We start from the raw sequence: 24,478 nt of genomic DNA, 5'->3' as shown, positions 1-24,478 counted from the left end.
TTCCAAGAACTAAATACGGTAAACGAGAAGGCTTTCTTTAAAATACAAAAAAAAACTCTTTCAACTAAAACCCAACCAACTTTTCTTTCATTAAGGATGATAGTTTTTGAGTAAGTGATATATGTGGAAAATATAATAATGAGCAACAACTCGCCACAGTACGCTTGATGAGTGATTTATATTTGAGAGCCTATGAGTAGATCAGTATTACATAGTATATTAACGTCTTATTCATCAAATCCCGGGTTTGTCCCGTTGTATCAACGGCCTAACCTAATAGAATACGCTCTAAGCTCTACGAATTAGTTACTTTACACGTTTGCTTGCTTTGGATATGAATTCCTGCCTCTCGCCGAACGCCTGCTAGTGCCGGCAGTAGCAGTGATAGAATCATTTACTGACCTACAAACTATGACTGGCATTTTTGTGGGGATGGGTGGCGCAATTGTGTCAGCAAGCTCTCCGATCTCGCTCTAGATCTCTACGTGCTAATCTGTAAGAACAATATCTACATCTCTGGCAATCGCACGCGAAACCCAAAATCACAACATCTCAAATATCGAGAGCATGCGCTTCCATCCCCGGGTCACTAGATCGAACGGCAGGGCCGTACGTAGTCTACAGTACGTCGTCACGGTCGCAAAACACCCCGAGTGTGCCTAATAAATAAATTAACCTTAATTGCACTACTTGGTGTGGTGACGAGACTTAGACAACCGACGGCTAGCTGCCGGCGATCGCGCCTGATGAGCATGATGGCGCTCAATTCAACGCGATTGGCATGTGCCGGTTTGAGGGGGGTTTGGATTCAATTTGCCAATTGCGCTGTAACGGGGTGTACCGTGGCGTGACTGTACGCCTTTCCCGTCAGTTTTCCCTTTTTACTAGACCGCAGCGATTTGTACCATCGCTAAATCGCGGAAAAAATTTAAATCGCAAACCAGTGCGCAAAATTTAGCTACGATTAGGCATTATCTCAGCGACCTAGCGTTGCGTGGAAGCAGACCTTTGCTAGTGTGGAAATTTATTGATTTTCATCCTTGCGCCTTCAATTATCGTAACCGTAGCAAGCTGGCGGGTCGAAGCGTCCACCACACCGATGACCAGCTGCCGATCGTGCTGACGATCGTGGGAATCACCAGCAACACCGTGCTGTGGAGCTGACTCCACTGACTGCTGGAAGCGGACGTGTACATCGAGGGACACTTGTTCGACTTGTAGTAGTTCTCGCAGTACATCTGGAAAAGCAGAACCGAACGAAACCAGTGTCAGTAAGCAGAGCTCGTAAGGGAGATCCTTTGCGCTGCGATCGTCAACTCACCCTGATCAGCGTGGACGACATTTTGTCGAGAAAACCGCGCGTAAACTTAGCCGTCTCGCGTCCACACGTGTTTCTGGCGGCCGCTTCCGAACAATCGAGATACTCCATGAAGGAACAGCACACTGTCCGCACGTCGTCCTCGTCCGTACGACTAGCCGTTCGGTGGTTCCTGTGTCGTCTTTCGTGATGCTGTCCACTCGCCGATCCGTCTTCGTGTCCTGCTGAATGTTGATGCTCGTGGTGTTGCTGATGGTGATGCGGTGCTTGAGTAGACTGTTGTGAGATCGCCGTCACAGTTTGGTGATACTTCCGGCCACAAACTTCATAATCCGGGCGGACCAACTGCAGACAGGGTGCGTGCGAAAGGTACTCGCTTTGGTACTCGCCCTCCCGGCAGAGGTCGCGCACGAATTGATGCGTGCCGTTGTACAGCTCGTTAAAGCGATTGCGTTGATCGAGGGTCATACAGCGCCGTGTGTAGCTTCTTATGCAATGCAAACCATTGCTTAGATCACTGAAAGTATGGGGTTTGGAAAGGATAGCGATTTAGTATATTGGCAAACAATGGGGTTCTAAAACTACAAGCCGAGGAAAAAGGCACGTGAAAAGGAGATTTCATTTGAGTTCAAACAACTACAATCTATTTTTGTAAACTCCTCTTTTGAGAATTGTTCAAAATAGGAAAAAAAATCCAACATGTTGTAACGTGATTGAAGTCCTGTAAATTTCCCAACATAGTCCTTTTCCAGCAGATGGTATGATACCATTAGCATTCGCTTTAAAATGGCGAAAAAAGTATTCCTCAACTAACTAACCTCATCGGACATTCCAGCAAGTGTAGTGTTGACTTTTTCATCTCTCAACCTTCCCCAGTCGGAAGTCGAAACGTTCCCGGCTCTGCCACTCGGTGTTAATTGCTGTTCGTTACTTCCAGCATAAGTCGCGTACCCAACGGGAGAAGATTTATGTGCGGAACAATGCCGCTTACCGGACCCGGCTTACGGGGAAAACGAAACGCACGGACAACGGTGAAACGAGCGCATGAAAATGGGGTGAAAGAAAAAGCGCGGCAAACTACAATTTATAAGCAGAACGCAAACTTACGGGCATATTTTATCCAGGTCCTCCTTTTTCGTTGCTATGGACAGATCCGTCGACGATTGTATCACCTGGAACGGGCGGGCGCACTTGGCTAGCTCCTCTTGACCGCAGTTGTCGGCTCGTACTCGGTACACATTCACTGCACCAGGACATCCGATGTCAGGACATGCGGCAGCGGCAGACAGAGAGAGAGAGAGAGTGTGTGAGAGAGATGGCGAGAACGAGAGGACGAAATAAATGGTGGAAGAAAATTAGAAATTGAAAGAAGTGGAACGAACCAATTAAAAGGCACGTCAAAAAATAGCGCTCGAAGTGTAAATTCATCGAAAGAATGTTTCCGACGACTCATCCCACAAATTGCCGCCGGCCACCAGCTCCGGCGGTGGTGGTTCGGAAAGTTTTTCAAATTAAAAATTCATTTAAAAGAGGTTTCCATCAAAGTACCGCCGGATCGGAAATCGGGATCGAGCGATGCGCTGGGAAAGGAAAACATGGCAGGAAAACTATGCTGCCCGTGCGCTTGACCACGATTCGGCATGGAATTTTGGCGATAATATATATATTTTTCCCTCCGCCATTTCCATCACGCTTTCTCGTTGATTTCCTCCCGCAGGCGGTTGCGATAATGTGAGGTCTCACCAAAACGCACAAATGTTCCGGTGCAGGGAAGCAAAAGTGAATGCTTGGGCGGACATTTTCCACAAACTTTCCGCCACGACGCTTCGATGGGTTCACCATTCACCGCGATACCGTTGGCGGAAAGCCGTTGTGATGGAAAAACGAGTAACTTCTCGGTTCTTATGTCGTCTTCGGGACGAAGAACTTGCGCGTTATCTGAACTTATTGACGTCTTTTGAGTAAAACGGGGGGTGTAGGATTTTTTTTTCTGCCTCACCCATCATTTCACCCATCTACGCTTTGAGTTTCTTTGCCCAGCGGCAAAATATGGCATCAAACTCTGTCATTAACGCTCGGAACAAATCCCGTATCCAATGGAGCGCTGGTTCCGATTGCTCAAAGACTTGCAATTTCTCGTGGGTTTGTTCCTTTGCATTCGTAGAAGAAATATCGAAACTATTGCAAACCCATCGTTAGTGAAGGGGGATGGGTTCCAAAAAAGCAGCATAATCAATGGAAAATCGTACCGAACAAGACATAGTATATCAGAGGTGTGAAAAAAAAAATCACCGATAGCTGCAAAGTTTCGTCGTTTTTGGCTTATGCTCCAAAAATCGTGCCAGTATTTTGTGATTTCGTGAGATTTTTTCTAAAATAAAATAGTGAATACAAACACGGGCCAAGGAACCTTATGAATGATTATTTTATTCCAAAACGTTGGTAATAAATTATAATACGCTTTAATTATATAATTAAAAAACAGATCAAATGAATAATTGTACGCTCACAGCCCTGGTTGGTTTAGTAAAAATAAACTAAAAAAAAACAGCGTTTATAAATCATTTTTTCCATACAAGTGTTTTTTATCTCGAAAAAAGGACCTGTTTCGTGAAGCTTCATCAACCCTGAATACCCCAGCATTCTCCTTTAATTTTCCGATCATTATCTAACGAGTATCTCCCTCGCTGGTATTTATTCAAACCGGTCACAATCATCGCTTCGCAATCAAAACGCCATTTTCGCCACCTCAAATCCCCATCTTGTTCCATAATAAACCACGCTGTGCGGTTTGCCGGGACACCTCAAGGAGCCGAACTGATTACGATTATCCTTCTGGTTGGGTTTTCGTTTGCCACCTTCTACCATTCCAGCAGCACTTGCAGCGTTTGCCGGCATAATGGCGCAACAAATGCAAATGATTCCCGACACCTCTTGGGCTGGACACCAGGAGCTGGCAGGAGAGCGAAGACAGGATCCCGGGAATCATTTGGCAGATAATGTGTTGCATTATAATTCCGCGGCGAGGTGCAAGGAATAAAAATCCACACCGGACTCGCTCTTATTTTTTCCTTTTTATTTTTTTTTTGGCATAATTTCCACCGCCTTTTGGCGCAAAGGGGTCGTAAGCGATATTTGCGTTTCGGTTTCAACCTGAACCACCGTTTGGACGATTGCTCGAGCGCCGAGGCGCCGAAATGGAGTAAATTATTTTTGTCCCTCCTGGCACTGGCTCCCAAAAAACGTGCGCCTCATCGCTTCCTTCCCGCGAGTGTCCGGTTGCAGTTACTTTACCGTAGGATCAAGATCCCGACAGGTACATCCCCGTACGTCCGGCTTAAGCATGCTGCTATCATTTATTTAAATTTTCGCAACAATGCCCCGGAATGCATGGAGCCGGCCTTTTTCCACTGGACCTCTCCGGAGCTTTGCTGTTTTTTTTTGGCGCTCCTTCTCTCCGGCTGCGGGGATTGTGTTTTTCGCTAACCGGGAGCCGTGGGGGTACCGAAAAAAAAAATAGGAACACATTTACCCCGGTTGCCGAAAGCCGATGGTAAACGGGTTTGCAGCGACGAGGCTGCAACCATTATTAATGAATATTCAGCACGAACACGGCGGATGCACCCCACGGGAAGTTGTCGGCGAAATATCGGCCAGTCCAGGTTCACTCCGGGACACACACACACACGTGGCTCCATAAAGGAGCACATTCGTCAGTGCGCCAGGCGCACCTGAATGCGACGAATGGCACCGAATGGGGACGGTCGAAATGTGTGCCCTCGAATAGGGCGAATCCTTGCCGTGGCCGGGCAGGTGATCTGCTGCAATTATGAGCGGCCAGTTCGTGAGCTCGCGCACCCATCCCGCAGGCAGTGCAGTGGAGTAAAATTAAAATCATGCGGAAATTTAATATGCAGCATGGATAAAAGATACACACCGAGGATGCGAAATGCGACCCCATGCCCCATTGGCGGTCGCGGACGGTGAGGAAAAAAGGGCGGATGTCGGTGGTTCCGGGGAAAACTGCAGAACCACCCGGGAGGATTGTTTCGCGGACATCAACACCTCCGGTGGCCAACCGAATGGAACAGTACCTTCAGGCGGGTGCCGTTCGTGTCCATGGTGGATTTCGTTAGAGCCGGATTAATGTATCAATGGTTGTGGTGAGCTTTTAATTACTGCGTTCAGGCGATAAAGCAGCCGGCGTGTGCGTGGGTTCGTTGAACGGCGCTAACGCTTCCCAGGAACGCCTTTCATGTCTGAAATGACACGCTGACCTTTGCTGAGAGCGAGCGTGGACCGTTGGGATAAGTCGGCGTCAGATGATGCACATTTTCATTATGTTGAGGAGTGCTTGTGGTGGAAATTTGGACTTCGAGCACAAAACAAAAGCTTGTGTTTTTGGGTTTTCCAATCATGTACGATAGTGTAAGTTTTTATCACAGTATAACTTGGCATACATTAATAGGGCGGATAATCAAGAGAAATTCTATTTTTGGAGTAAAACTCAATAGTCCTTTTAAATAAGAAAATTAATTACACAACTCTGACGAGAATAAAGAAAAGAATGAGCAATAAAATACAAATAAAATGAAACATCAGTTTATTATCAAATTTATTCAATTAAAATGCACAAATCGTCAAACGAAACGAATATTTTCATTTATTCTATTAACTCCAATGATGATAAAAAAGGATATTCTATCAATAAATATCATCTCAACGTGCTCGTTTGTATATTCTTTCCTTCTCTAACTCCATTATTTCACACGATCGTTCTTCAGTAAATAATGAACTTTCACGGCAGCCTACGAGGAGCAAGAAACATTCCACATCATCTCATTTGCAATGAAGGATACTTTTTATGGTTTATTTTTTCTCTTGTCCACACAATATTACCAGTATATTTGCGATGCTTCGTGACCGGCCCAAAAACACACACTCGATACAAGTTCGCTCATCAAAAACCAATCCATCACCATCTGACATCAAACACGCCGGGATGGGAGCCGCGCTACAGCTTCGTGTTTACATATGCTGTTCAGCTCGAGCAACCTAACGCAGAACCGCTCCCAACCGGGAAACTAATCACACCCATCACCGCTCCAAGCGCGAGCTCCTAATTTAAATGATACCGCGGCGCAAACCGCGGAGTAACAAAAAAAAAAATAATAACACCTAAAAACCGCGCGCATAAATTCCACCTCCACCGAGGCGAGGTCATTAGTGTCCAGATCATCACCGGTAGCAACATAATCTCGCCCGGTCGAGTGGGTGGCGTGATAAATGCAAACAAAATGCAATTCCACTCCATCGCACTCCGGGATGGCTCGGGGTCCAGTCTCCAGGACGTGGATTGAATATCACTTTAGTTCATTTGATTCCCGCATAAAATATTGCACCACCCACTGTCGACGTGAATCGCCGCATATGGAAGTCAAGGTATGATCACTTTTTGCTGTCCTTTTCCACCTCGAAAGGGCTTAGAGGCTGGGAGGTCACCGTTGGAGTAGTTTTGCATATTCCAAGCACACCACCGACCCATCACCAGCTCCGTCACGCGAACGCACGAACGATGAGCGATGGTTTGGTGGAATTGAAATCGCAAATCACGTCGCCATCGTCAAGGGACAATTACAACTTCAACCATTGAAGCGTGCTCGGTGCCCGTGCCGAGCGTGGGTTGCTTTAATATGTCGCTCACACCGCTCACAACGTTCGCCTTTCCGAAGCAACTGACCGCAAAGTTCATCGCTTTGCATCGCTGCACAAACCCACACACCGAAGCTTCCCGCCGATTCTGCAACAGCTCTTGGCTTTGTCGAACACGGTTAAATATTTGCACCGGCCACAAACGCGCCACAAGCTGAGGATGGAAGAAGCCATCAGGTCAGCGAGTCGCTCCATTTCCATAGCAGCGGAAATGCTACGCGGTCGGAAAATGCACCGTGCATCCGAATCCTTAGCAACACCAAGTACCGGGTGCCGGGTGCGAATTGTGGGGAAGCTCTTTTACAATGGGGAAGAATTTAAATCAATTGTACCCACTTGCGCTAGCCCGCACGGACATCATTCACTGGTTTGAGACAGGGGTGCTGTGGTAGCAGAGAAGAAAAAATGGCTCCCAAGGCACCGAATAATCGGGAACCATCCCAGAGAGTAGCACCCCATCGCGGCTTCAGATGGCTCCAGTTGCCACTAGGTAGTGGGTTTCCATTCGCACAGACTCAGGATGGAGCCGTAAGGACAAACACCCAGCCACACAAACACACCTCGGTTGCGGTGGGGAATGTTCCGAGCTTGTGGTTGCAATCGAACAGCAATGCAAACAAACGGTCGTACGCTAAATAAATTTAAATGCAACGATCCCTGGTGTCGGTTATTTTTTCTTACTTTACTGACCGTAGATTTGCGTTTAAGTATCATGAACATTCGGGAAGCAGCACAACTGGTTGATCCCGGGTAATAGCAAGCAGCCGGGGTGATTATTGCGTTAGCAGAAACTCCGGACTGAGTAAGCCTTTTAAGGAAGCGAAATGATGGGATTGGAACAAGAAACTGGGCCAAGGTTCTAACGGACAAATACAACGGATGTACTAATTTAAATTCTAAGCTTCCATTTCAGGGCAAACGTATACTAAAACGTTTGCGTTGTTTTAAGCTGTAACCCGACACACTGCATACAGTTGTGATTTTGTGGCTTTTGAGGTTTGCCAAAATAAAAAAGGAAGCGAAGAAAAAGGACATTTGAATGACTGTTAAACCCCTGTAATGCTAGCGGAAGTAGACATTATTTGGTGAAGGCTTGTAAACTGTGCATCTTTTAATCATTTTGGCTGCACAATGGCCGAAAGAAGTGCACACCCTTTAGCCACAATCTAATTAGGCCACATTTCCCTGAGCGACTACAATATTTATGATACGACGTACGTGGAGAGGAAAACGTTTCACACCTACTACAGCCAATAAACCCGTCCACCGAGGCACACCGTAAACGAAATAACCCAAACAACGTTAAACGGAGCCATTTCCCTTTTTTGTGCCGCTCTTCTCCTTTTTATTTTGCTTCTTTTTGTGCTTCGTTACAGCCACAAGGAACAGTCAGCTCGACTTAATCCTTTCGAGACAGGGAACCTCACGCTATCCACCTGGATGAAACGACCAACAGACATTGCCTACATTTAGGCGTAGGATGGGTGCATTTTCACGGGCCAGGATTGAGTGCCGGAAGAAAACGGAGCGGCATCGCTTTAATACCGGGTCTACTACCTTTTCCACTTCCGCTTTTAATTCTAACGATATCAGAACGTTGCGATAGGTAGTGTCTATGTGTGTGTGTGTAGAGATGCTTTTCTCCATTGCCGGTTTGTTTCCTCGCTCACATTTTTTTCCCGTTTATGCTTGCATAAAACATGTCCCCTCGTTGGTAGGTCCCGTTGAACCAGGCAGGAGGAAAGCCTCAAACTAGAAAACTTTTGCTCGCTGATCCTTTCCGTTCACGCTACCTGAACCTGCTACCGAGCCGCGCGGCTTCCGGATGGGGATGGATATGGTCTCACGTTTCAGCCCGCCCGGGAGAAGACCGGCCGGATCCGGTTGGTGCTGAAAATTGGCCCGAACCGCAAGTGCGTTCGCATGCTCTCTTTTTTGCTTCATTTTGTTTTATGCAAAAATACAGAAAAAAGAACCACACCGAAGCCTCCCGGACAACGTCCGAACCCGGGTGCATGCTAATCGTTTTCGCCTTGGCGTAAACCATTTCCGTTTTTGGTGATTACTTTTTTTAATTTTACTTCTCGTTTTTTTTTGTCGTTTCTTTTGGGGTGAATTTCGAAGACAAACGGTGTTGAACCGACCCTGGCAAGCCTATTAGCTTGGGACATGAAAGTTCCGATGGGTGGTGGGAATGTGTTTTTTTATTGTGTGTACCGTACTCTCTTTAGTGCCAAGTCACGTCGATTAGCTATTCATCACAATTTCCATCCGGTACGGGTGGGATAGAAGGCTTAAAGGTGCAGTACATAAATAAAATTGTTATTAATTTTTTTTCTCCACATAAATTGTGCTCTAAGTAAATATGTTTTGTTTTCAATTTCGCGAACGAGCCAGTGTGTAAATTTCCAACGATATTGATGAAAAGGATTCAATTTAAATATAACAGCTTTATGTGTATGCCTCACCAAGAATGGCAAACCAAAAGCACAAAATCCGAGATGCACAACCGGGTGTCCGTAATCTCGTACCACTCGCGCGCTGTTTCGGTTTCGGGGCAAAATCTCAACTCTTGTCCCACCCGGCAACCGGAAGGATCCGGTGACCGTGGGCCGGAAACACATGTGGCCTCCTGCGAACCGGATGTAGATGTCGACGAAACGAACCCCTCACAATCCCACCGGCTAAACGGCTTTCGTAGTCCTTATTTTTTTTTTTTGGTTGCTTCATGCGGCCCGGCCATCGCGGATTATCCTTTCCGTCGAGGCTCTCCACCATGCCAAAAGCACGACACGATGGCAAAATTCCGCAAGGTGGTGACGGGCCTCGGTGGTGTTAGTTGGCGAATTTGCTTGGCCCTCGCGTACCTTTCCCGCTGCTGCAGGTGCAGGATGTAAACTTAATGCATAAATTATTAATTTACCACATCATGCGAACGGGAGCCGAGCGGATTCTGGGCATGGCTCCCGGAACGTTCTAGGACAGCTGGAAAGCCGTAGGAAGCTGTCGAGAAGTGGTGGTGGTGTCGGAGCAAATTGCAACGAATCGTTTCTTCGGTCGCTGTCACGAAACCGTAGTTGGGCGGATTTTGTTTTAAACGAGCTAGGTTTTGTTTTGCTTCTCTTGCTTGCTCGAGCTTGCCGCTCATAACCGCTTGTAGTCGGCCTGGCATTGGCGTGGCTTCATTCGGCTCGTGAAGACTACGGATGATGTCACAGCACTCGTTTTGGGTTGGCTTGCGATGCAGATAGTAATCTATCTGGCTGGAAGCAGGCAACGATCCCGAAGAGCCCGTGCAGTCATGGAAGATAATTCTTCATTTTGTTTGTTTCATTATTTGTTCGCAAGATTATGCTGGCTAATTTTTTAATCCATTCTTGGCGATTTGTGTGAGAATTATTACTCCTACATTCACCGAGCATCACTATATAAAAAGTGGAATTACCAAAGAGGAAAAAAAAGTCTAACGGATGCTCTAATAATCCTATTAAGAGCACTACGGATGCCCTAGAATTAGTAAATCCCCTTATCCTGCGGTGAAGGCGTTGGTTGCCGCATTTTTAATGGCTTTTTATCTAAACATCAAAGTACTTATGCTTATATTTATGATTCTACATCTCGATAACATTAACCAAGTGAATGCTGGAATAGTGTTTAGAACACTGCGAGACGGTGCTTGAAACAAATTAGTACGATGGAGGCGCCTGGTAGTTCACAGATTATTGTTTGGTGCGTCTTTAATCTTTCGACACCAAGCATCCCGACGCAAGCGGAAACCTGTATTCAAGCGATAATAAGCGTGTTTGCATTGCACAGCCAATGTTGGACGGAGAAGAACACGACCACATTCCAGCCACACGCGAGCATCCGAAGCATGCGATTAATTTGTAGTAATTTCAATCTAATTGTCATTAGCCAACCCCGGTGCTGGCGCAGCTTGCTACGAGCTCATGACGATCGGTGGCGTGTAGCGTAATTGTAATCCATGGAAACGCTTATTTTCTCGCTCTCATCGACCGTTCTCTGGCAAGGTTCGGTGAAACCGTCGAGGACGCGATACGAGCGATACCCAATTGTTGACACCTGTTCCACCTGGCGCTCTCGAGACGCTTCGTTTACAGGTGAGAATGATAGCGTAAACGTTTACTGGGAGGGAATTACTCGTGCGGTACCATGCATTAATTACCGTGCGTTGAAAATGATACCGTAATCTGCAACCGATTTGTTGCACTAGGGAAGGGATTAGCATTAGCATTAGCAAGGGGAGGATTTTAGACTAATTACGGATGCTGTTTGAGTGCAAGCTATCGTTACATGATGAGCTGGTACATGCTCAAGCAAGTGCATCGTCTGTTGCATCTCGAACCGTAGGCCAATAAATTATTACCGAAACATTGAGCCATTTCTCGGTGCAAAAAAACGGTACCGAGTGTTTCAAGAGCTCGGCTACATGGGCCGGTTATTTGCAGAAAAGGCATGCCTACCTCGCTACGCATCCGATGATTCAGACATCCAACATATGATGGACGGTGTATTTTATTCCGTCGTTCGCTTGTTCGTTCGTTATTCAACAAGGAACCGACACACAGGGGCTTGTTCGAGCTCTTAACAGGAATGGAAAATGAGAGTTCGTTTGCGTCTGTTCGGTTGCATCGGTCGTACCATAGCATTACTTTCGCTTCAGAGTGCATTTACTAGCTGAAAAATATCGTCTCTTTCCACCACGACCAGTTCGAGAACGATGCTTTATTTTTTCATTAAATCACTCGGTCCTGAATGAATTGATTTATTAGTTGAAAGGATGGCTTTGGGAAGAATATTTTTTACCTTTTTATTACAAAAATATATTTTACAAACCAGTGCACTCTGTGAGAGATATATGTGTCATGCATGAAGTCCAGTTCGAGCTCTTTGAATGAATACTTTCTATGCCTCTCATTGATGGAACTTCCCATTGTACCAACCTGAGGGGAACGTGCAGATTTGTACAATGTTGCCAAACCGCACAGCTGCAGCGCACGGCGTGCAATTAGGCCACAGGTAATGGTAATTTGCTATTTGCAGGGAACTAAAAATACCACGTTTTGTGGTACACGTGAGTTTCTGGCACATTCTCATCGCTCATCGCGGCCCATCACAACGATTGAATTAGTGTAAAAATAGTACGAGCGAAAATTTGACAGTGCCAGTTGGTGCTAGAAACGAATTTCTATGCTGCTTGCTCGATTGCTTTAAATTCAAATCTAACTTTTTACTTTCACGTTTTGTAAATAAAAACCCTTCGAATAACAATGGCGAACCTGCGAGCGCATAGCAAACAGATCAATTAGCACAGATTCGCCAAGACGTCAAACGTCGCAACGGCACACGTGCACGTTGTGGGCAGAAAAAAAATGGCCGGGCCGCCCGCGGAAAACAAATCAGAATGACGTAAAACAGACCTTCCGCATCGGGAGTAAATAATTGATACCAAAGCGCGAACTTTGTCCTCGTGTGCGACGCAGACAGACATGTTTATGGGAGAGGTTTGAGATTTTTTTTGCTTTTTCATTTTCATTCGTTTGAATGATCTTTTCTTAGACATTGTACAACATCGCCAACCTTCAACGTCATCAACAAGAGAGTGGAACAAATTCGCGCGCAACGGCTAGGAGCCGTCCTGTCAAAAGTATGTCATCGCAAATCATCACCGCCTTCGGTGCGGTTCCATAGCGAGACGGAGTCATGCCGAAAGGCCACCCAAACCAGTTCATAACGTAATTGAATTCTGTTTAAAAATAGCGTCCTTCCTGTGTGCTCTATTCCCTCCGGTGGTGTGGTGTTTTCCGCTCGAACTGAACGTACTCTAATTATATCAAAAGTGTTCCGAACGGCGACTAGCAAGACGGCAGAGTTTCCTGATAGCAACCCCAGGGGAGGCCAAAAACAGGTAGCAGAACCGTGGGAAATCAGAAGCGCAAGAATGTGCACAATAAAACACGAAGAAACAGCAATTTATTGGGGTTAGATAAGTCACAAATGTCCCTACCGATTCATTAAGCGATTACATCGGCCGCATTAGCACTAATGCCCGAGGGATTATTCTTTCCCCGTGCGTCAAGATCGATAGCAGCGTGGGCGTTTAAACGCGGGTGGACATAACCGGTTTAGCCAGTTGGGACGGACATTGTGATAAAGCTAAAGCACATGATAAGGGTCATGTCGATTGCCGTGATTTCTTATCTAAATCACAATGGAGCAACACCACGTGTTGAATGAGAGAAGCAAGATTGAGCTTTTCTTTTCTGCTTATAGCGATCGTAACATCGTGAAAACTTATGTTTGAGAGTTTGACTCCCCAGTCATCACGCGACGGCAACGATGTTGCGTTGCACCCGAGCGCCTACTCGTCGCGATTCCTTCTCGCGATGCATCTGAGCGTCGTGATCGGATACCGGAAAAAATGAGACCACCACGCATCGCGATCATTCGATCGTCAGCTCAGTTAGCTCTATAAACAGCCTGACGAAACAGTGCGCGTGGAGCGAGAAAAAGGGCGTGAGGTGCCAGTTTAATTAAAGCCACTCGCGGCCACGTTCACGCTCGAGTTGGCAGCCGATGCACGCGCGGCATTCCCCGCGTTGAAAGCGCGATGGAATCTCAATAATAGCCAGCGAAAAAGAAAAGAAAAACAGCGAGCAGTGATGTGATAGTGTTGGTAGCGCGCATTTCCACAACCCCACGCTAGTTTTATGCTTAACAACATCGTACGATACCGCTCGACCAATCGCCTTTGGGGGCTCGTCGGTGGCCCCATCACACACCAGCACACACACACACACCTGCACCGGCATCGATGGGCCACGTGCAAGGCGAAACCGGCCGTACGCGTAAACCCGCGGTCGCCTCTTCCCGCACCGATCGACCCGCGTCTAGCTTGACGTCTGGGGAGAACCGGATTAAACCGCCTTGTTGGGGGAAGGAAAAGCGCAAGAACTCGTTGACGTAACGAGCCAGGCGAACGGGAACTTCTCACCCTCGCGAGAGGGGCGCAAACGCACGTGAAGATGGCGCACACGGGTTGTGTATGGGGATTTTTTTTTTTTGGTGAATTTTGTTTTGAGTACCATCGTTCGTAACAGCGGAAAGTGCGGCCTAAAGTGGGGCCGGTTGCAGCCATTGACGTAAATGGCTGGAGGGGCTTTCGATTGGAGCCTCGGAAAAGCCCCTTACGCACGTCATACCACCAGCGGTTGAGCTGAAGACGAGCCCTTCGGGGCGACGGGGCGTGCGAATGAGCTTCGGAATGCGGTACTGCGGGAGATAATTTGACGGTTCCCAGCCCCCGGGTCAATGTCACACCATTGACCTGGTTCAACAAATTCATCCCATGAAAGAGCAAGCCCTCTCGGTGGGGGTTTTCTTCACGACCTATCGAAACCACGACCAGTCTTGCGAGTGGGAATGGTCACGATAAATTAATTGAATTAAAATCAATTAGACTGATTGACGCCGTGGCAGTAGTTTTTCTCTCTTTCTCTCTCTCTCTCTGTTTCTTTCCAGCGTCCTCGTGGATGAGACTGGTGGCGTGGTCTGCAACCATGTGCGAATTCTTTCACGAAGGGAGGAAAAAGGCCACTTACGAGTGCCTTTTGGTAGGGCTTTGCACGGCTAATTGGCTAAATTTACGCACTCAAACCATCGCCATCGTACCGTGTGCCGTTGACACCAGTAAACCAGGAAGTGATCAGTCAAAGGTTCTTTGACGTCAACCGCAACGATCTTTTCCGAGGTGGTAAGGACGCAGGAAGTTTTTGTTACAAGCAGTTTCAATCCGCACATTCGCAGCCAATCGGCAGAATCGATGAACAAAAACGATTTCAAGCAAAAAATCGATCAAACAAAGCGAAACAAAAAAGTGCCCCAAAACTTGCTATCCCAGCAGCTGAGCAAATCACGCCACTAGGACCAGGGATCGATGGGAATCTATTTCGCAAACGCTGAAGGTTATTTTCAGCCGCTGCCCAACATGAAACGAGGGTGCACCGGTGGAACAATTAGCCGACGAGGTGCGGAAAACTCGCCAACTGTGAAGCAGGAAACGATGCGCAGTGTTTACGGTGATGAATCCGCAACGCGAGTTTGTTTACGAACCACCCAGCCGCCCAGCCGGTTCCTTGACGTGTGCGGTTGTTCTGCGGCAGTAAAAAGTGTTTTTGTTTATTAGTGGTTGGCCGCGTTTTTTTGCGCGCGCATTTGCTGCGTTGACGGATTTTTGAAGTGCCGCAAACGTGCGCCAGCATAAAAACCCGGCCACCAAGACGATGTGCCGTGGTCGACGCTGAACGCAACCGGTCGAAACTGGCTGCTTATTTTTAGACATTGCGTTTTGGTGGCGTTTGCTGCAGGTGACGAGTCGGATTACCATAAAAACGCACCCACCCTGTCGGTAATTGCAGCTAAACCTGTCTCCTGATCGATAGTCGATCGCATGTCGATAGTGCTAAATAAAGGGTACGACGCCACGTGATCAAGGTGAACGTAAATCGGCATCATGCGAGCTCCATCGCTCAGAGACGTGTGTGCCACGTGGAAGCTGTAGCACAATTTCTCGCCATTGCGTACTGCGCATTACGATGGAGGTCGTCCGAAGTGGCGCTTTTCTTTGACGGATTGTTGTGCGTCAAAGAATCGCCAATGTTCCGGGTTTCTTTGAGTTTCTCTGCCCATCCAACGCATCGGTTCGTTGACTTGTTGGGTCACGCGTAAGATCTATCCGTCATCTCTGGGGCGACGAGTTTGAGGGATTGTCTGACCATGAGCATGCGCATTTTCACTGTCACTAACCCAACAGTGGCGTTCCTTATCTTATCTACACTCCCTGTCACTTCGATATGGCATCGTACGATTCAAAAGTGTGCTCTGGGATTTAGCATTCCGGGTGGCGAAATGAGACATTAATGCTCCGCGGAATGCCTGGAAAAATGGTTGCTGTAGCCTCACGCTGCCAGAGTTAAGTCATTAAATTAACGAAAACGTTGAGCCCTCGGGACAGTATGGAGCATCGAACGATCGAGATGTTTCCATTCACTGCCTTGACCGACCTTGGCCCACGGGTTCGGTGCTCACCTGCAAGCTGTAGCCTCGCTTGAGTGCGCATGCGATAGGCGAGACCGTAACGCGATCGCGTCCGGCATGGAGTTTCCGTACGCCTTACGGTGGAGAACGGTGTTCGTCTGTCGACGTGTCGAGCCGTAAAGGTGCGGTAGGATGGTCCATCGCTGGAATGAATGAAAAGCACAAAACCGGATCAGCCGCGCGCAATCGCGAAGGCTTTTTTTTTGCAACGCGAGCCAACGGACCTCGAGAAATCGCATGGTGGGACAGGCAGCGGTCATATGCATATTAAACTATTTTTTTTTTCGAATGTTAGTTGACCCATTAAAAACATAACGTCAGCTATAATATGATCTACTTTAAGTAGCTGATGTCAAAATGGTAAAGTGACAGAGGCAGATCGTGACCGTGACGTGGTTTACCGATCCAAATTTTCATTCATATTTCAATTTATTGTAGATGCAGAACTCTCGGGGTTGAAAGCACCAATTACTTCACAAATTTATAGAAGAAAAAAATCAAATTTCGCAACCCACTGGTACCCAATGTGCGTTGGAGGTGATCGTGGGTACAAATTTGCAGACAGAAAAAGAAAGAAACCCAAGCGAGGCACCGACGCTACTGTTTCGCACCGAAGCTAGGTAACTGAAACCCTGTCTGGGTCCGCAACTGCATCAACATTCACCGATCGAATGCGCAAAACCGTTGCCGCACCAAGCGAAAGTTGCGCTAAACCGACAAGGGCAGGCGCAGCGTAACCTAAAAAGCATGGCCATTCGCCTCGTAAGGGGTGCCGAGGAAGATCAAACATACCGATATGTATTCGCCCTTCCCCCCAGTGCGTTCCAGAAACCGTTGCGATAGACGGGGCTCCCCTGGGCGTGCGCCTCTTCGTCCCAGGGAGGGGTGTCTATCTCAGGTAACTCTACACGCTTGGTATTACCACGTCACACATTTGTGGCAATCCTCCACGCGGTCTATTGACTCAGGTGGGTTCCTCCGAAGTGACGCCATCGTATCGTACGATTTCTGGCGAGGCGCGATTGGATGACTTCGCTTGCCAAGGCATTCCATTGCTTGGACCGGTTTCCGCTTCTGATTTTCTTTTCACAAGCCGTGAACCTCGCGTCACCGATTTGACAACCCCGAAAGGTAGACCTTTCCCTGCCAAACTGCAGTTGGTCGTGGGTGCGCGTGCCGTTTTAGCCTTCCTTTCAGGGGTTTGGTGGGCGAACGGCCAAATAGTTGGTGCTGCCATGGGGAATACAAAGCACGCCATTCGTTTTTTGGCAAGGTACGAACCTGACGAGGTGCTGTGAATAATTTAAAAGTGACTTAGGCAGTTGGTCCGTTTCCTCTCGCTTCTATTGCCGCTCGATCACCGCTTTCCAGCTTTGTGTTGGTTTGCACTAAGCCTGCAAATGTGTTATTCATTCATAGTTCGCAATGGTAATGAACAAACGTTTTACGATCTAAGGGTTGCAAACCCCCACATGTGAGTTCTAACAAATAGTTTCAAATATGCTCTGAGTAGCTATTTGTTAGATAAAGATTATCTTAAGTACTTGTAGTGCTGTGCTACGAATACTTGCACGATTGGCAATGATAGTAGGAAAAGAATTCACATGCATCCATTTACATAACCAAGTTGCTTAATTGGCCCTCAATTGAATCACGCCACCATCGTTCGAGTGATCAGATGACTGGATAGGTAGGTTCATGCTGAATAGCGCGTATTTCTTATCAGTGTTCAATAGCCTCTTTCCCCACTTTTGAACCAGAACAGATACGTCGGAATTTGATGCCCGCCATTTAAGTATGATTGATGACAACTATACGTACTGAATATTTCGTAGTGTGTAAGCCCACAGAAATGTGCGAAAGAACAGTGTACTATCTTTTGATTTGGTTTTATAGAAATATAAAAATATGTTTTGCTTGATTTAAAACGTTTTGTGGTGTTTTTTTTCCGGGAAACTAAAGGTAGTGTGTTTGCTGGCAAACCAAAACGGTATCAAAATAAAGCTTTATTATGCTTTATCCAGTGCATTTAGGTCTTTCTGATTGTGCAAGGTTCGAGATGCATATTATCTTGCTGTATCAAAAGATGGATTTTCAGATAGATGGGAATAGAATAGATGGGAAAAAAACTTCTCTCTCAGCTAATAAAACTCGTAACGTGATTGAAATTTGCTACACAAAACCAAGTAACAATTGTTGTCTATTCCAACATATGCTGACAGCATTTTTTGCAAATTTAACAATCGTCTGTTTTCGAAACCAGTTTGTGCAATATGTTAAACTTAAAACAGGTTGGCAACCTGGCTCTCCATGTATTGGTTTAAGGCATCCGAAATATTCGATACCAAAAGCCAATAATCTTAAAGAGGGGGAAAAGCTTTACTTCACACTGGCGGAATCCGTGTTGATTTCCACGAATTACGGTCCATTTAGCACTTAAGGAGGTAGCATCAGTTGGACACATTTTGGGGTATCATCGGACACAAAAGGCTCTCCAGACAAGCTCACAAAGCAAACGATGGGATCGCACATTCACGAATCATCACATGTTGCATTTTTTTATCACTTTAGGTCGCACCCGCAGAGGGTCCATGAACTGATTTAAACCGGATTTCGGTGAGATGTAACACATTTATCGCTTGTATGGTGATCATCCGTTAGCAAACAATATGATCAATGATATGATAATGATAAAAACTGCGCAGTGTCTTTGCTGCGGTCAAATGAAACAAGCCCGACTTCAAACTGATGCCTTACAAAAGCATATTTAATGTAAAGAATTAGTAAGTTAAAGCATTATTTAAAACTTACCAGTAATAAACACTGTTATCAGGATGCTGAGCCGGTTATAAAATTTGCTAACATCCGTTAGTACAGGAAGCATTGTAGTACTTGATTTATATTAGCCTGTTTGCAGCTAGAACCTAATATTTAGTACAGTCCTTGCCGGTGTGTCCTTACGGTCTCGTAACACGGATAGTCTTATAACAATTTATTTAACACCTTTTTACCACTTTAATGCACTTTCAATGTTACAGAACTTCATTCGGATACTTGGGTTGTTGAATACGATGAAATGAACCTCATCGACAACTGCCAATCGATTTACGCTACTATTTATTGCCTTTTGGTAACTATATGGTCGAGGGTAGCGCGGGTGCGTTTTACTTTCTTTTTATGGCTTCTGATTGTTGAAGGTCTTCACTTTTCACACTGTTGCTCGTTCAGAGTTAATAAAACAGTCGACTGTTGGGAAACATTAATCGGATCTACCGAAATCGAAACGAAACTAGACCACGCTTAAAATGTTATAAACCCAAGCGATTTAATTGTAAAAACTTTAGCGGAAAACTCCACAGATTTATGCTTTTTTATATAGCCGTTATATTTGAATTTTCGTATACGGTATTAACGCGGGTCCGTGCATGTGAGAGCTCGTCGCCCAGTGTAGCTTTTGCATCGGTTCGCGATACCCGACTAAACTATATGCTGCCGAAGACCCACATGTTAGGTCTACTTTTACTACATCGTATCTTTGATGATGTCAGATCTCACAAATACCAGCGCGAAACAGCGCACTCTATCCGTACAACACACCAGCTGGTGTGTTTTTCATCAAAGCTTTCAACATGCTTTTACGAAGGGTGTATAAAGATAATGGCTTCATTTCTAATTAATATGAAAAAGCATTGAAAATTATGTTGAATAAAAATTTATTGTATAACTCAAATTTATCAGTACCATCAATAAATTTCAATTTTAAAAAATTATACATAACAACAGAAGTAATTATGTTGAAATTTAAAAGTACCAATAAAACAATAAAGCTCATAAAGAAATTTTTTTGAATAATTGATTAAAACTATCTAAACATAGTCTAATACATTTACTGTGTTTCAAGTTTTGCTTTGTTATTAAAATGTTATTTGATCTTTGTTGTTAAGCTCTTCGCCATTTTTTAATTTCTTTCTTTTCTTGTCATGTTTTTGTTTTGATTTAACATCGGCCATTGATAAGGTCCATTTTGTTCTGTTCTACGTAGTATTCAACAGAGCTCTGCCCAATGCCATGTCATGCAACACGATGCCTCGACGTTTGCGATGCGACAGATTCTGCATCAACAAGGTGAACGCTGTGTGACAAAAAAGGATGTTTCATAGAGAAATTCAAAATGTTTTAAATTTGATAAAGGATTATTTGATTTGATTGAAGAATCTCTGATATATTTTATACATTTTTTTCCCAAATGATGCTTTGAATATGCGATCTTCTGTGTAATTTACACAATGTTACATTGAGTTCAATGACGTAGTACTAAATAGCAAACAAAATAAAAAATTCAAGGATATCAAATTTACATCCACGAAGGTTGCAATTCACATTATAAAAACACACGCGTACAAACTGGACAACTGGCAGCAAGTCAACGGTATGAGGCACGCACTCGTTCTCCATCATCATTATAACTGTCATCATTTCATCGTGCGCTCCAACGCCCCACAGCAAGCACCCTTCCATTGAAGGGATAACTGACAATTAAACGAAACCATAATCACCACTTTTAGGATTTCCCAACCAATCCTGCCCAGAATAGCGCTGCATTGCAAGGTGCCACCACTTTTGAAGCCCGTCTCAGCAAGCAAGACCAGTAAAACTGGGGAGCATTTTTGGTGCATCTCGTAGGACGTACGGCTCTTGAATGCAGCGTTGGGGATGCATTTTCAGATAGAATAGGAAGCATTGCCGTAGCTATGCCGTAGCTATGCCGTTCCCTCTGGCATTCCATACCAACGCCCCTATGCACCGGGCAACCGTTGCTAGGGATGCTTCCGAAATGTCATTCTTAAAAGCGTAGACACTCGCCATGAGTATATAAATATGTAAGGATTATGCTTTTGAATGACACTTTGACGTCGGCTTTGCCAGTGGAAGGCCTCGGGATGTTTGCTATAAATTTGCCGACGTGCACTTGCACCTAAAGGGTGTGGTGCGTTGAATGACATAAATGCAGCACTTTGGCTGCCCGAGCCATGCTAGACATCTCAATGTCACCTCTCGGCCAGCATCTGCGACCAGCGCCTAGCTGAGAACCGAAATCCAATGTCAGCCAATAAGTCAGCTGATAGCACACTTTCCAAGCCTTGAAACCGTTGCCTCTCGACAAATCCCTGTTTGGAACCGCACGCACTGATGCAGCAGGACGTTGAGTCTCTTGGTTTGCAAATGTCCTAAGCACGGAAAAGTTCTTTCACGGTAGGTGGGTGAAGTTTATCCGTGTATCGTGTGAAAATAGAAAAGGATGAGAGAAGGTCACTTTAAGCAGAATTTATAGACGGTATACACGGTAAATTAATTTACACGTTCTAGACAGCGGAAGAAATCCCTCGATCGGAATCGATACTTGATGAATGGAGTTATGTGAGGATATGCGAGCGAAAATATATAAAAACCAAATTTTACGAGATAAATAAATGTAAACTACTTATTTTGGATGGAGTTGGGAGACAATATTTATATGTAGTTTTATTTTACTTTAGTCTTCGTTTACTTTAATGATGCGATGGTTTTCAACAAATATTTAGCCGAAAGAGCTGTATTTAGCTTATTTATGGATATCATTTCACTGATTTAATCAATCAACATATTCTGAGATTTTATCACAAACGTCCGATTCCTCATTATCCGTGAAAAACTGGAACAGAACAGACTACTGTATTTGTATTTCTGTTGCATTCCATTTTCCACAGCATCTCTCGCTCTTGCTTGCTTGAGGAGTTCATTTGGGTGCTGCCGGATGTAACGAATTGCACTTCATTATTTTGAATTATTCCTTGGAAAACCCCTAAAGGAACTTGGTTACGAAAGCGTCGTGAATCAATCATTAAAGGACCGGCTCTCGAATGAACCGAATGGACAAAGGGGATCGAAGGGAATACAGTCGAGTTTCCATTTGTTGTAAATTTCAGTACAATTCTTTTCAGTTCTTACCTATTATGATGATTTCTCTTCTACAGTCTAACTAAGAAAAACGGCCATTCGTTTGGATAGGAATCGATGGAAGGGAAAGTATTACTTTTCTGATTGCTAAGCACTGGAAGATTGGAAGAGTTTGACTTGTTTGTTGCGCCTGGGAGGTATGCAATCTATTAACAGCTGGTAAGCGTTTTAGCGCGCATAAGACAAAACAGAAACAACTGAAGTTCGTTTTCAATTATGCATTAAGTAACTGCGGGCCATCAATTTTATTCCAGTCTTAAATTTATTCTACTGATTACTCAAGCCTGGTTTTAAAATTTATTCACACACTTTAGGATGTTGTTAACTGATTACAGAACTATGTACAGATGCCTTCAAAAAGGAGCTTTTATAATTGTTTCGATACCTTCAAACATATCTAGTTTACACACAGTTAGTGAATGTTCTTTTATCTAGTGACCGAAATAACTATTGTTTGCATTATTTGAATAAATTATTCAATAATTTATTCAATAACTATTCATAATTTATTTAATTTTCCTTTTCTATTCATTTTATTGCAAACTATCTCAAACAATGTTTACCATAAATTTGTACTCATCCAGGAAAAATACATAAGCTTTCAATCACTCAATAAGTTACTAATACTTAATTTTATCATTGAATGTCCCAGTCCAACCTCCTCGAGTGCCGTGGCTAGGCATCATGATGGCAAACATCTCGAAGCAATTCCCTCGGCGGTAATTACTGTATGGAAAATTAAGCAACAAATCCATCGTTTCACCGGACTCTCGCCACTCGGCCGGAATTCCAGGAGTCAGGATCATCCGTTATTTTTCCTTCCCTCACCATCACGGAGCTGCATTCGATTTAATCGAGAATCCAAAAGCTGCACCGATTTCCAGCCCAAGCTTAAAGGAAACCGTGGAAAGCTCAAACCGTCTCGAAGGAACATAAAATTTCTTTTAATTAAAAACTTTTCTCCCCTTCTTCGTGTTGCCAAGCGCCAGCGACGAAGTTCACGCGTTCAACTGGGAGTACACTGAGCAGCAGGACGCGATACAGCTGTCCCGCGAATCGTGTAGCAGCTCGCGGGAAGATTTATAAAGGCCATTTTTTCCCGTTCGACCTTTCTTTGCTCGTTACAAAATATCCTCCAGCAGGAGGATGCATTTGTCGATTTTTGAAGCCGACACACCTTGGATCGGCTCGCCGAAGGATAGAGAGGTGTGTTGAACCAGCGCAGTTTCCCTCGAATCGAGTTCAAACGAATGGACAGTACTAAATTTGGCTTCGGCAGCGATAGAACTACGCAAAAAGCGTAAAATTACGCGAATGGGTGGGCGAAAAGTTTTCAGTCAGTTTCATTTTTCACTTGAACCGCTTGTCCGATTAGGTTTCGGTACAACAAAAGCATGGCGGAAGAATTCGGCTCAATGAAACGTTTTTCTAGCAACACGGTGTTTAACATTTCCCTCGGCTCATTTGAGTGCATGGGAAATGAAAAACTTGTGCTGCAAACACTTGCAACTTAAACTTTGTTGTAACAATAAATGAAACGGTATCATAGTTTTATTTAACTCATTGACTTCTTTTTTTACAACCCAGGGAAAATTACGCTTCAGATTTATTGCATAATTGATAAACTAATTTGTTTTAAGACATAATCACGTATATCAATCAGAGGGTATAAGGATCTTCTAAAGCTCTTACAGTGACCCTAACTTACGGCCTTCCAAAACCACCAACTAACGGTTGAATTATCCCGAACCTGGTCGCGAAATTTATGTTCCGGACGCTAAACTTCTCCAATTTAGTTAGTTCTCACTGAACGTAAAGTGAAATTCGAAAAAAAAGAGATTCTGAAAACGAAAGCACACTGTTCGTGATCTTGGTATGGAGGCGCCTGGTGCGAAGTGGTGATGCTCCAGACGGTCCAAATTGATTATCATAAATTGTGGCACCGAACTCGACCGATACGCCAGCGGAGTGCTGTTTCGATGACTTTATCACCTCATCGACCATTGTTTATGGTTGTAATTTTTGTTCGCAGAATTGGCAGAACATTTAAAAAGCAACAAAAAAGAGCAATGCTTTAGATATCGCGGAAAAGTTTTCAAACTGATTTTACCGATAACCGATAACGTGTTTTCATCGAAAGTCTGAAAAACTTGAAGGAAAAAACGCATCACTAACTTCCATTTAAGCTGCCAATATTTAACGATAATTTTAGATACCCGTTTCCAGATGTGTCTTATCACCAGTGTCTGTGCGAGGAAATTGTGGAGTACAAATGCTCATGCGATCCAATTTATTGCGATCTTTCTCTTTCGTTCATCGTTACCTTTGGCGCCC

General features: G+C 44.9%; 1 protein-coding gene across 1 annotated transcript; it reads right to left on the bottom strand.

Moving 5' to 3' along the window:
* Positions 1 to 121: 121 nt before the first annotated feature.
* LOC128731293 (uncharacterized) lies at positions 122 to 19,203 on the bottom strand. The gene is made up of 4 exons (XM_053824402.1): positions 18,959 to 19,203; positions 2,426 to 2,561; positions 1,322 to 1,835; positions 122 to 1,238 (listed from the first exon to the last, which is right to left on the bottom strand). Exons 1-4 carry the CDS (start codon positions 19,029 to 19,031, stop codon positions 1,053 to 1,055), a joined length of 909 nt encoding a protein of 302 aa, XP_053680377.1. The 5' UTR covers positions 19,032 to 19,203; the 3' UTR covers positions 122 to 1,052.
* Between the last annotated feature and the right edge of the window lie 5,275 nt (positions 19,204 to 24,478).

Source organism: Anopheles nili, chromosome 2 (assembly GCF_943737925.1).
Source record: "Anopheles nili chromosome 2, idAnoNiliSN_F5_01, whole genome shotgun sequence".
NCBI lineage: Eukaryota > Metazoa > Arthropoda > Insecta > Diptera > Culicidae > Anopheles > Anopheles nili.
This window is presented reverse-complemented; position numbering and strand designations above follow the sequence as displayed.

Excerpts from the sequence above, each read along its gene's own strand:
- LOC128731293 (XM_053824402.1), bottom strand. The coding sequence starts at position 19,031 with ATGCTTCCTGTACTAACGGATGTTAGCAAATTTTATAACCGGCTCAGC. Across the intron at positions 1,836-2,425 it reads GACCTGGATAAAATATGCCC|TGATCTAAGCAATGGTTTGC; the intron begins GTAAGTTTGCGT and ends CCATACTTTCAG. Across the intron at positions 1,239-1,321 it reads TGTCGTCCACGCTGATCAGG|ATGTACTGCGAGAACTACTA; the intron begins GTGAGTTGACGA and ends CTGCTTTTCCAG.